This window comes from Talpa europaea, assembly GCF_964194135.1.
Source record: "Talpa europaea genome assembly, chromosome: 8".
NCBI lineage: Eukaryota > Metazoa > Chordata > Mammalia > Eulipotyphla > Talpidae > Talpa > Talpa europaea.
In genome coordinates this window covers 101,857,921-101,868,192 of record NC_140075.1, presented here as the reverse complement: position 1 = coordinate 101,868,192, position 10,272 = coordinate 101,857,921, and the positions used below count along the sequence as shown (strand labels likewise).

Below are 10,272 nucleotides of genomic sequence, written 5' to 3'. Positions count from 1 at the left end.
TTATATGAGCCGCGAGCTCTTCAGGAACTGGATGAGAACTCGGTACACGAACGTGTACTGGCCGACCGTCTGCACCATCATCATCCTCTGCTGCCGCAGCATGTCCAGCACCCTGGGGATGTCCAGCACCTGGGGTGACAGAAGGAGCAATGATGGCGCCCCACTCCCCTAGAGAAAGGGGGTGCCCTAACAGAAGTCTGCTTAGGAGCCGGATAGTCTCTTTTCTCCCTAAGCACCTTCATTAGATACCCAGGAAACACATTCAGAACAAGCTATTTGGGCTTTAGGTCCCTCTCTGTTTGGCCTTGTGCCCAGGCCAACTCCCCCACCCTCCCCCGCTGAAGAAAAGGAAACAAGCACCTCGTTGTGTTCCAGGCAGGCAATCATGACCTCCGACAAGATGACCACACCCGTCCTCCCCACGCCGGCGCTGCAGTGCACCAGTAATGGCGAGCTGGGGCTCTTGGGCTCACTTGTACTATTTGTATGGCGTCGAACAGACTGGATCTCTTCCAGGTATGCTGTGAAATACCAAAGAAATAGAAAAACATGCAAGGATTCAGTCATATCCAACTGACAGCTCCATTTGCAGATTCTCTCCTGGAACTGAGAGGATGCAGGACAAGGAGCCTGGGCTACCCGTCCACCAATGCCACCCACTGATCTGGGCAAGTCGCTGACTGGCTGGGGCTCCCCTTTGTCACTGGCCTGCTGTGGAGATCTTTTCCAAGTGACAGCCTTCAATGTGCAAATGATATTTTAAGAACTTCTTCTGTGAAGTTTCCCCTAAACTTAAGACCTTTATTTTCAGAAAACAAGTCCAAAGCATGTATGAGACAAGACAAAGGTACCCAAATCCTCCTCTCTGCGGCTGACTTAACTGGCCCGAGGCAGCTGTGCTGGGCACAAAGACACTCACATAAAAACCCCTTGAGGTCCTCGGGACAGCCGTGCTCGGGCCAGTCCGTGTACTGCAGATGCCAGACTGTGCGCTCCTGCCCCGTGAGGAGGTGCTTCATCTTCAAGCCCGTGGTGGCATAGCAGCCCGAGTCCGTGCGGAAGCGCGTGGTGATCTTAAACCTCCCGTAGGTGACGGTGTTGTGCCTGGAGCCAAGTCGTGGCCAATACCTAAAGCTCTTTTCCCTTCCACCCTCCTGTCAAAGAAAGAAAGGTCAAGACACAAGGCCCAGCAATGGACACCTGTGGGCATGGCAGCACGTCTGAAGCTCAGAGCCCCAGCCCTACCCTGCCGTTCTCTCTAACGGTCGGATTGCCCAGGATCGACGGTGACTGCTCTTCTGGGGCTAAGAAAATCAATTAAGAGAAACGAGTGCTCACCTCTTCCGCAGTCACCATTGCTATAATTGCAATTCCCTGTTCCCACACCATCTGCCAAAAGTCCTGGCAGGTATTCTGTAACGGTCCCTGTGTGGCAATGTAATCCCATTCAATTCCGCTGACAGAGACCTGAAATTAGGAAAGTGCAAAAAAAATGAGTGGGTGTGTAGAATACATATGTGTGCATGCTCATGGTAGCCCAAACAATGTGAACTTAACTGGGGCTTCAATTTAAGGCTTAAAGCTTAAAGAAAGGCTTTTTATCTTATTCCTTTTCCTTGTTAATTCCCACCACAGGCTTCTTTAAAACTTCACGTGCTCTACACTCACATACTATCTGTGTGACCTGAAGCAATATCCAACGTGATTTTACTCTCATCAAATGCCACTTGTAAACTAAATAAAATGTGGGAAAGAGGAAAAGCCAACACCTGACCTTAGATCCTTACTCATTCACTCACCACAAGAAAATTTTCTCCTTCCCAATAGAACTGGCACCCTGCCCAGTGCGAGCAGAAGTTCAACACGAGACAAGAGGGAATCTGGCTTTACTCACCTACCAGCTGTGAGTCACCACTTTTCCATTATCATGGGTGCAACATTACCCCAGTTAAATAACATTTTAGTGTTTCCGGAGAAAGGTAGCAAAACTTCCTCAAAGAATACAATTATGTTTAAAAATGGTTACAGGGAGCACACAAAGAGAAGAATGGTGCCTTTGTAAGCTGGAGAAAGCCACCAAGCAGCCCAGGCACACTGCTGCACAAAGGCACGCGGGAGTGTGCCCAGGAAAACCAGCCACTCAGCCGCTCTAGAGCTCTCCTGTGGGTGGACAGAAAGAGGCCTGCAGATTCAGAAGGATGAAGTTGTAAAGTCAGGTAAAGAAGTGCTCCCCGAGTCCTGGCAACAGTGCTGGGGGCAGAGTGCAAGCCTGACCTCAGCTCCACTAATACCGCTTTCTTCCATTCAGCCCTGGTGTCTGGGCACCCCCCCCCCCATAAAAGTGTCACAGTGGCTCAAAACTGGGGTGTTTTTAGGACATATCCATACATTGCAATTCTTACCATTCTTCCAATGTAACTGGCCCTCCACTTGTTCCTATTTATTACTCTAAGTGTCCTGCTCACCTTAATATGTGACGCGTTGATGTAGCCAGTGTTGTTTTCTTTGGTTGGGACCAACTCCACTCTGGTGTCATCATAGGGAAGGACGTCTTGGAATCGATTTCTCTCTGAATTTTCGGGAAGTCGTGCTGTTGAGCACTCCCCATCAACTAGGCGTTTCTTAAGAATTCGTTCATATTCTGTGAAGACCATTCCCTGTTCTAACCGCTGTTCTAGAATTCTACACTGTAAAATAGAATATGTGGGATAATATGAATACAGTCACATGTCACATTCTGCGACACTTTCTATTTCAAGTCTAGCACATTAGCATATCTACTATTGAAAATTCCAGGCGAAACCAAAGTTAAACTTTTAGCAAGCAAGAGTTCAAAGTACAAATTAAAAAATCTTGTTGGTAGGTAAGAACTATAAATCAAAGTTGGCCTACAGCAATTTGTTTCATAGTCTCTAAATCTCTGGTCAATTTTGTTTCCCCTGAGAAAAAGAATTCTGCTGGGAAGCAGTAAATCCTCAGGCAGGCTATTCAGTCCCAACCCCTACGAACAGATGCTTCCATTTTATCATACGTGACACACAGAAGATTGAAGACATGGCATAGAATGTAATTTGTAACTGTCAGATTTTGATATAATAAAGCGTCATAGCAAATACACCTCGGGCACAAAGGAAGTTTTTGAAAATTTCAGCAACTCCTTAGCTCTCAAGACATATTATAGAACTTATATGACTTCTTCCCTGTGTGTGCTCATGTGCATTGTAGATTTCCACTAACTCTCAGGCTGTCAAGAATCAAGACCACCATGGATGTAAAGAACAACATTCAGAAACTCTCCCCACCAAAAAAAAAAAAAAAAAAAAAAAATCACGTTAGTCTGAAATTATCTATTACAACATTAGCTATAAATTTGCCCCAGTTTTGAGTTCCAGATTACAAAATCCCTGAACACTCATCTGTGATTATTAAAGGGGCCAGATGCACACTGAAGCCTCACGAGGCTCGGGGTGGCCTGTGTCCGCACCTACCCGCTCATCGTTGGTGGCTCGGGCTGGCACTTCCTTCCCTTCGTCTGGCAGAGGCAGTCGAGATAGAGAGAGTCCATTTAGAGCAGCCAATTTGAGAGGACCAATTTTTTTGGCATCTACTCTCTTTTTCATTCCCTATGAAAATATTTACATGTATATATGAGACATACACAGAAACAGCCCCTTTGAAAAGAGGTTTCAATGGACTGAGGACAGGAAAGAGGGAGTGTCTTCATTTGCCAGCAGCTGCAGGGGCGACTACACTCCCTCACAAGCACACACACTCGTCTAACAAATAGGAGGAGGAAGACATTCCTTTCAAGGCCAAAGCCTTGATAAGTCTCCCAGATAGAAGGTGACGAAATGCAATGGTTTCAAGGCTCTGTTGTAATGAAAGGTGAGGCTCCAGGCAGACAGCATTCCTTCACAGAACTCCTGCATTTCACAACATGACATGCCAAAAAGTCAGCTGTGATTCCTTGATTATAATAAGTTTTTATAATGTTTGGAAAACATAAATTACTTCTTTATATCATCCTGAAAAAAAACCAGCTGTCCCCTGGGGCGGCTCCCTATTCTACCCCACATTCTGGTGCAGACACATCACTACACCTCCTAGAACTACACGTTTTTCAAGCAGGAAAATGAAACAAGCTGAAACCCCCATCATGTCCCCAGGAGGACAGAGTATGAGAGGAGGCAACAGCAGAATTCTATTCTGTCTCTTGGTAACAAAAGTTTCCGAAAGTTATTGTAAAGGAAACAATTTTCTTCTCTGAGGCCAACTAGCCTAAGAATGCGGGTCTCCTCAGGTCATCTACGGCTGTGTGGGAGCTGTAGTTACTATAAGGACAGTACCCCTAATTTGACAGAAATGGTTTTCTCAGTTCTGTCTCATAAATGAAGTCAGCTTTACACAAGCTCCATAAGCTGGGCAGCGGGGAGGGAAGGAGCTGGCACATGTGTAAAAGGCCCACTCTTGGCCTGAAGTCTCATGGGCCTTATACGCAGAGGTGGGCTGGCAAGAGTAGAACAGCTGACTGGGGTGGAGGTGGTGTGGGAGTCATCTGACTTGTAAGGTTGGCTAATCTCCAGGGGGCAAAGACACCCACTGTGGCCAATCCCAAACTGTGGCTCATGCAATTCTGGAAATTTAAGTCCTCTCTCCCCAGTCAGGTGAGGTGGTTTCAGCACTTGTCTGCATGAAATGACTCCACTGGCCCAGCTCAAAAATGCTCCATGAAGCTAACTGTCTGCGAGGTCAGTTCTGAAGTCATACTTGAGGAAGGGGCATCTGGGGAAACTAGCCCCAAATACCACTGACTTAGCCCTAAGAGCACAAGCACGTGGTTTCAAATGTTAGTGCCACTTCACGAGACTAAGGCTGCAACAGAGAGAAAAGCTTTACATAGATGAACGAGGGCTCAAACCTGCCCACCTTTTACAGATGACAATCAAGTCTCTGGAGGTGGATGGGTGGAGAATTCTAAGATGTTCCTGCTTGTCTGCAATTTGTTTCACTGTTTTTCATTAATTCTAAACCTCTACAGCCTAGTTCACATTAGTGTATTTGTTTGTTGCAATTATTAAATAAGAGACTGGCAACTCCCCATGACTATGCAGGGGTCAAGGTTGAGAGTCTAGTAGGGGGCTGAACGCTTCAATTCTTAGGGAGTCATTAAGTTAAATGTATGATGCAACCTTGCAGTAATACTGATGGGCATGTCTATGAGCCAGGACCCCAATAAAGCCCCCACTTTAGTGATCTTCGTTTATAAGCAAGAAAATGAAGTCAGAGCTAAACAGCTTACCCAAGGTCACAGAGCTGCCTCTTTAGGCATGATGATCAGTGTCACAACAATAAAAACCTTTCATTTAAGTCAGTTATGTGGCACCATGTAATTTAGAAGGCATTTTTTATGCCAAACCTTATGTGACACCTAACACAATGCCAAGCAGGCAGAGTGACCACATTACAGACAAAGAGGCTGAGGCTCTAGTGTGTGAAGGGTCTGGCCTACTGGGCAGAGAATAGATGGCAGGGTCTGGATTTAGACACAAGCTTTTCCAGTCTACTGGAAAAAAGGCCAGTCTTCCAGGCCCTACACCTTTTCCCCTTAGCCACAGCTACCGTCCACCTTCTGGGGTAAGGTGAATCCCTTATGCAAAAAGAGCAAAAGCAAAATCCCATCACATAATTTTACTAGTTCTGTAAGTCTTAAAGGTCAATGAGAGAGAAAATTTGCTTGTTCAGGAAACTCAACTGATCAAAACCCTTGAATTTAGCTGATCTGCTAAGTTCCACTCAAAACAAACAGGGACAAAAGGCTTAAATAAATTCTGTACTTAAATACTCAAAATACAGGTCATTTGGGGGAAAGACTCGGCTCACACATAAAAATGATGGCTAGTTCTTGATATAAAGGGGGATGTATTCACTATGAAAGGGCACTTCCCAGTGGGCTCAAGGACTCAGGGGGAGTCACTCTGGAACACATATTCACACCTTATCCCCACCGGGAGACAATGGTCTTGAGCCAGAACCTGCCACTTCAGTCAGCCTGAGACACTGGCCCTTATGTACAGGTAGGTGGGTGAGAGTATCATCCCAAGAAAAATTCAAAATAAACTTACAATTCAAATCCAAAACACATTAAAACACATAAATCCATGACACTTGGGTAAGCAGTTTTAGTCTATATGATCTGATCTACTGCAAGGGCACTATCAGGTTGTGTGAATTCTTTCTTGCCTTCACAGAGGTTTACAGCAGCCCGGAGGAGCTAACACACACTAGACCAGACCACAGCTGCGATGACAGCCCTCCAGTCTGGTATGCAGACTGCAGAGATGGGGGGCAGCCCTGGGAGACAGGATGGTGAGGCTAACGCCGCACGGTCGCCTGGCCAGAGAGCAGGGCCCAGGGCATGGAGGCCGGAGCCGCACAGACACCTGATTTAGAGCAGACACACTCACATGACAAAGCCACAACTGCTCCAAACCTTGGGGACTCATAGTTTAAAAGTTTCAGTGAGAAGACATAGTTTAAAAGTTTCAGTGAGAAGACAGACAACAGCAAGGCTTAGACCAGAAGTGGTCACTTAACAAAATTTCATATACAATGTGTCGGGATGCAGAACAATGTGGAAGGTAAGAGATCAGGCTCAGACATAAACATTAAAATTCCAATGCAGTCATTCACTAGCTGTGAGACCTTGGCGCAGTTACTTAGTATCCCAGAGTCTTCATGCAACAATGGGCCTGGTACTGGGCCTCCCCGGTGGCTCAGCAGTCGAGCGCTGGGTTGCCAAGCTGCCAGCAGCCTCTGCAGCTCTGGCTCAATCCCCGGCTGCTCCCCGGCCACTGGAGCGGGGGTCCCACATGGCGCGCAGACCTCTCCTGCCACCCACTGCTCCCCTCAGCAGTGTACTTCGATCCTTCTGCCTGCTCTGCTCCCAGCTCTGGTTCTGGTCCCTCCCGCGCCTCTGACTGTGCCCAGCGCTGGTATAAATAAATAAATAAATAAATAATTAAATAAATAAATAAATCTTTAAAAAAACAAACAAACAAACAATGGGCCTGGTACAGACTGGGCCATGGAGAGAGGATGTGCTGGGCACACAGCTGGAAGATGAAGATGAGGCCACATGCACTTGATATTCTGCCTCCCCAAGTAGGTAAGCAGGGCTTCGTTCTGGCTGGCGGTTGTAATGATACTAAACCGAGTGCCACTTCTACAAGGAGCCCTCCTTAGGGTCTCAGAGCACTTTCACCTTTAGGACACCTGGAGCTCTCACACTTTCACCTTTAGGAAACCTGGAACTCTGGCGTTTCCTATTTTGACAAAGTGCCACCTTCCCAACTCCAGAACCTCTCTCCCGCTCTAAGACCACAGCCAAGCAATTCAAGCTGCATCCACACAGGCCCTGACCTTGAGAAGTAAACAGAGCATGAGCAGCGCTCCTGAGGATGCTTCCCTCTGGCATCACAGGAGCCAGCTGCACACACAGGCCCTGGACAGCTGTCACCAGGTGCATTTTTACCAGCAGGTGACTAACAAAGCAATCCCAGCTGGCCTCCAAGTCTCAACGCCTCCCTCTGCATTGCTAAAACATTTCATTCTTTCTTTCTATTCTATCCCACCCAACCTCCTACATTCACTGTTTCATTTCATCTCTTTTATTAACTCCTACAAAATGACTGAAATTCCGATCCATCCTCATTGTTTCCCCCAGTACCCGAGCCCCGCGTTCCACGTAATAAAAAGCGTGTGCGCGCACTGGGCACGGGGAGCGAGAACAGCTAAAAGCAGAGCGGACACCACAGAAGCGAGGCGCCCAGACAAGAGCGGGTATCGGGGGCGGCTCCGCGCACCCCGCAAGCTTACCCCCAAGGGCGGAAGGCCTTCCACAATGTTCTTCTTGGCAGAGAGCAGGTCTGACACCGGCCGCTTCTTCAGCGAGTCCCGCCGCGCGCGGTACCGCCCGGACGTGGTGAGGTCGGACTCGGACATGGAGGGCGTCAGCAGCCCGTCTCTGCGGGGCCGCGGTGCGGCGGCCATGGGGGCGGGCCCGGAGTCCCTGGCCCTCCGGTCCTGGTCTGCCACGGGCATCGGGGGCTCGAGAATCTGCAGGGGGCCGGCGAGGGTGGGCCCCGCGCCGCCGGGGTGCGAGGGCAGCGGCGCGTCCTGGGGGTGCCCACCCCGCGCCGGCCCTGGAGGCGGAGCGCGCGCCAGCTGGGCCTGGCCCGGCCCGTCCGCCTCGTCCTCGTCCTCGCTGCTGTGGATCAGCACCGTGGCGTTGGAGAGGGACTTCCTGTGGCCGCCCCTCGGGCTGCCCGGCTCGGCCGCGTCCTCCCGCGGGGCTCTGTCCGCCAAGCCGGCCGGCGGGGAGCCGGCGGCCCGCGGGGCCACGTCGGCGGCCGAGGCCGACAGGGTCCTCTCCTTGAGCCGCAGGCCCTCGCAGCTGTGCGCCAGCCCCGCCACCTCGATGCTGTTGCGCTTCTGCAGCTGCGCGTGGCGCGCGGCCGTGAGCGGCTCGCTGACCTCCTGCAGGGAGTGCGCCACGGGCAGGCTGTCCTCCTGGAAGGTCTGCACCGAGTGGTGCACGCGGCGGGTGATGAGGTCCGGGTTGCTGCTGCTGATGTACAGGTGGCGCGACAGGTCCGGGGTGCTGTTGGCCGGCCTCGGGTAGGGGTACGGGGGCGGCGGGCGGTACACCTGGGTCCTCATGATGTTGGGCGCCGGGTACTCCTGGGCCTGCAGCTGCACGTTGGTCAGCTCGGGCACGCTCACGGCCCCCACCACCGGCCGCCGCTCGGCGGGGTAGGGGTAAGGAGACTGGCTGTGGAAGCTGTAGTTGAGGCTGAAGGGGCAGTGGGCCGACTGCGGGGAGGCCAGGTGCGCGTGCTCCCGGATCTCGGGCTGGCTGTAGACCAGCGCGGCCGGCCGGCTGTAGGCGTACGAGTTGCCGATGTTGAGGTTCCTCAGCGAGTGGCTCTGCCGCTCCGCGTGCACCAGGCCTCGGTTGAGCTGCTTCATCACAGTCTCGTAATCCGGGGTCGGCCGGTAGGAGGGGGGGATCAGGGCGCTGTGCCGGTGCGAGGGGATATAGTCCGGCCGCATGACATCGCTCCCGGTAATGCTGGGGTTGGAGGACATGGGCGACGGCTGCAGGTAGGGCTGCGGGTTATTTAAGGAGTTCGTGCTGTGGGCGCTGTAGACGCTGCCGTTCCTGATCCGACCGTTGAGGTCGATCTGGGCTCGATCCAGGCTTGTCTGGGAGTGACAGTAGTAGCCGTTCTGGTTGGTCACAAAGAGGTTGTCTGGTAGGGGAGGGAGAGACATTTAAAATGCATTTAGGGAGACTTTAAAAAAATGGGTTACATTGGATCAATCGCTCCAGCTATACCCTGACAAGCCCTGAACACGGATGACATTTTCAGTGCAGCTGGTGAAAATGCACAGCCTGGCGTTCCCCATACCACCTCTGAGTGACCCGGGACCACACATCAAGCCTCGCTTCCTCACCTACAGAAGAGGGCGGCTCTGCCTATGCTAATAAGGGAGTTCATGATTTGGCACCCCATAAAGACTAGCCAGATCTAGACCTTCTGGAAGTCTGGGGAACTGTAGGCAGAGATGTTGTTCAAGGCACTGGGCCCCTGACTGCTTTCTCCTCGTGGGCAGGGATGTGGCCCTGCTGATGCTGAGTTAGTTCCAGCATCTACTTAAATGGAAGTGTAGGCTGTTTGTATAGATTCTTCTAGACTGAAGACAGACGGACAGCAGGTCCTGAATTTCTTCAGGTACAACAACGTGACCAGCAGCTGAAGACCTGGTCGGGGCTCAGAAGTCAAGAAGAACCATGCTAAGACAGTACACCCGCCCACGCCCGGGGCCCCGCACTGCAGTGCAGAAGGGGATCCACAGCTAGCAGAGAGAGGGGCTAATCTCCACCCACAGGAACTACTTGTGGATACCTAATCAGTGCTAGAAGGAAACAAGTTTCTTCTGTCCAGTCTGTAGTTGACCTGAAACACTGTCACTAATGAGGTTGATTTCTAATACTTCAAACGAAAGCGGTGGTGGTCAAGTCTTTCAGGGAACAGTTGCCTCCAAAAAGCACTGATTTTGAGATTCAAAAGCATCACTGATGGTTTAAGCAAACACTGACTATCCAGGTGAATAACCACAGTCTAGTGTAGACTTTATGCTGGGAGAACACCCGCCATAAAGAAATAGGACCCAAACACACCACTGTCTTCTCCCCGTGGATATACAATG

At 50.6% G+C, this 10,272-nt stretch overlaps 1 protein-coding gene across 1 annotated transcript in view; it reads right to left on the bottom strand.

The window, feature by feature from the left end:
- PTPN21 (protein tyrosine phosphatase non-receptor type 21) overlaps positions 1–10,272 on the bottom strand; it is a gene marked incomplete at both ends in the record, with an annotated part of 52,161 nt that continues 41,889 nt past the window's right edge. Inside the window, 7 exons of the mRNA XM_084241049.1 lie at positions 1–129; positions 361–521; positions 920–1,154; positions 1,339–1,467; positions 2,466–2,687; positions 3,489–3,623; positions 7,876–9,311. Of these exons, the coding sequence (XP_084097175.1) occupies positions 1–129; positions 361–521; positions 920–1,154; positions 1,339–1,467; positions 2,466–2,687; positions 3,489–3,623; positions 7,876–9,311 (2,447 nt within the window). The remainder of the gene's footprint in view (positions 130–360; positions 522–919; positions 1,155–1,338; positions 1,468–2,465; positions 2,688–3,488; positions 3,624–7,875; positions 9,312–10,272) is intronic.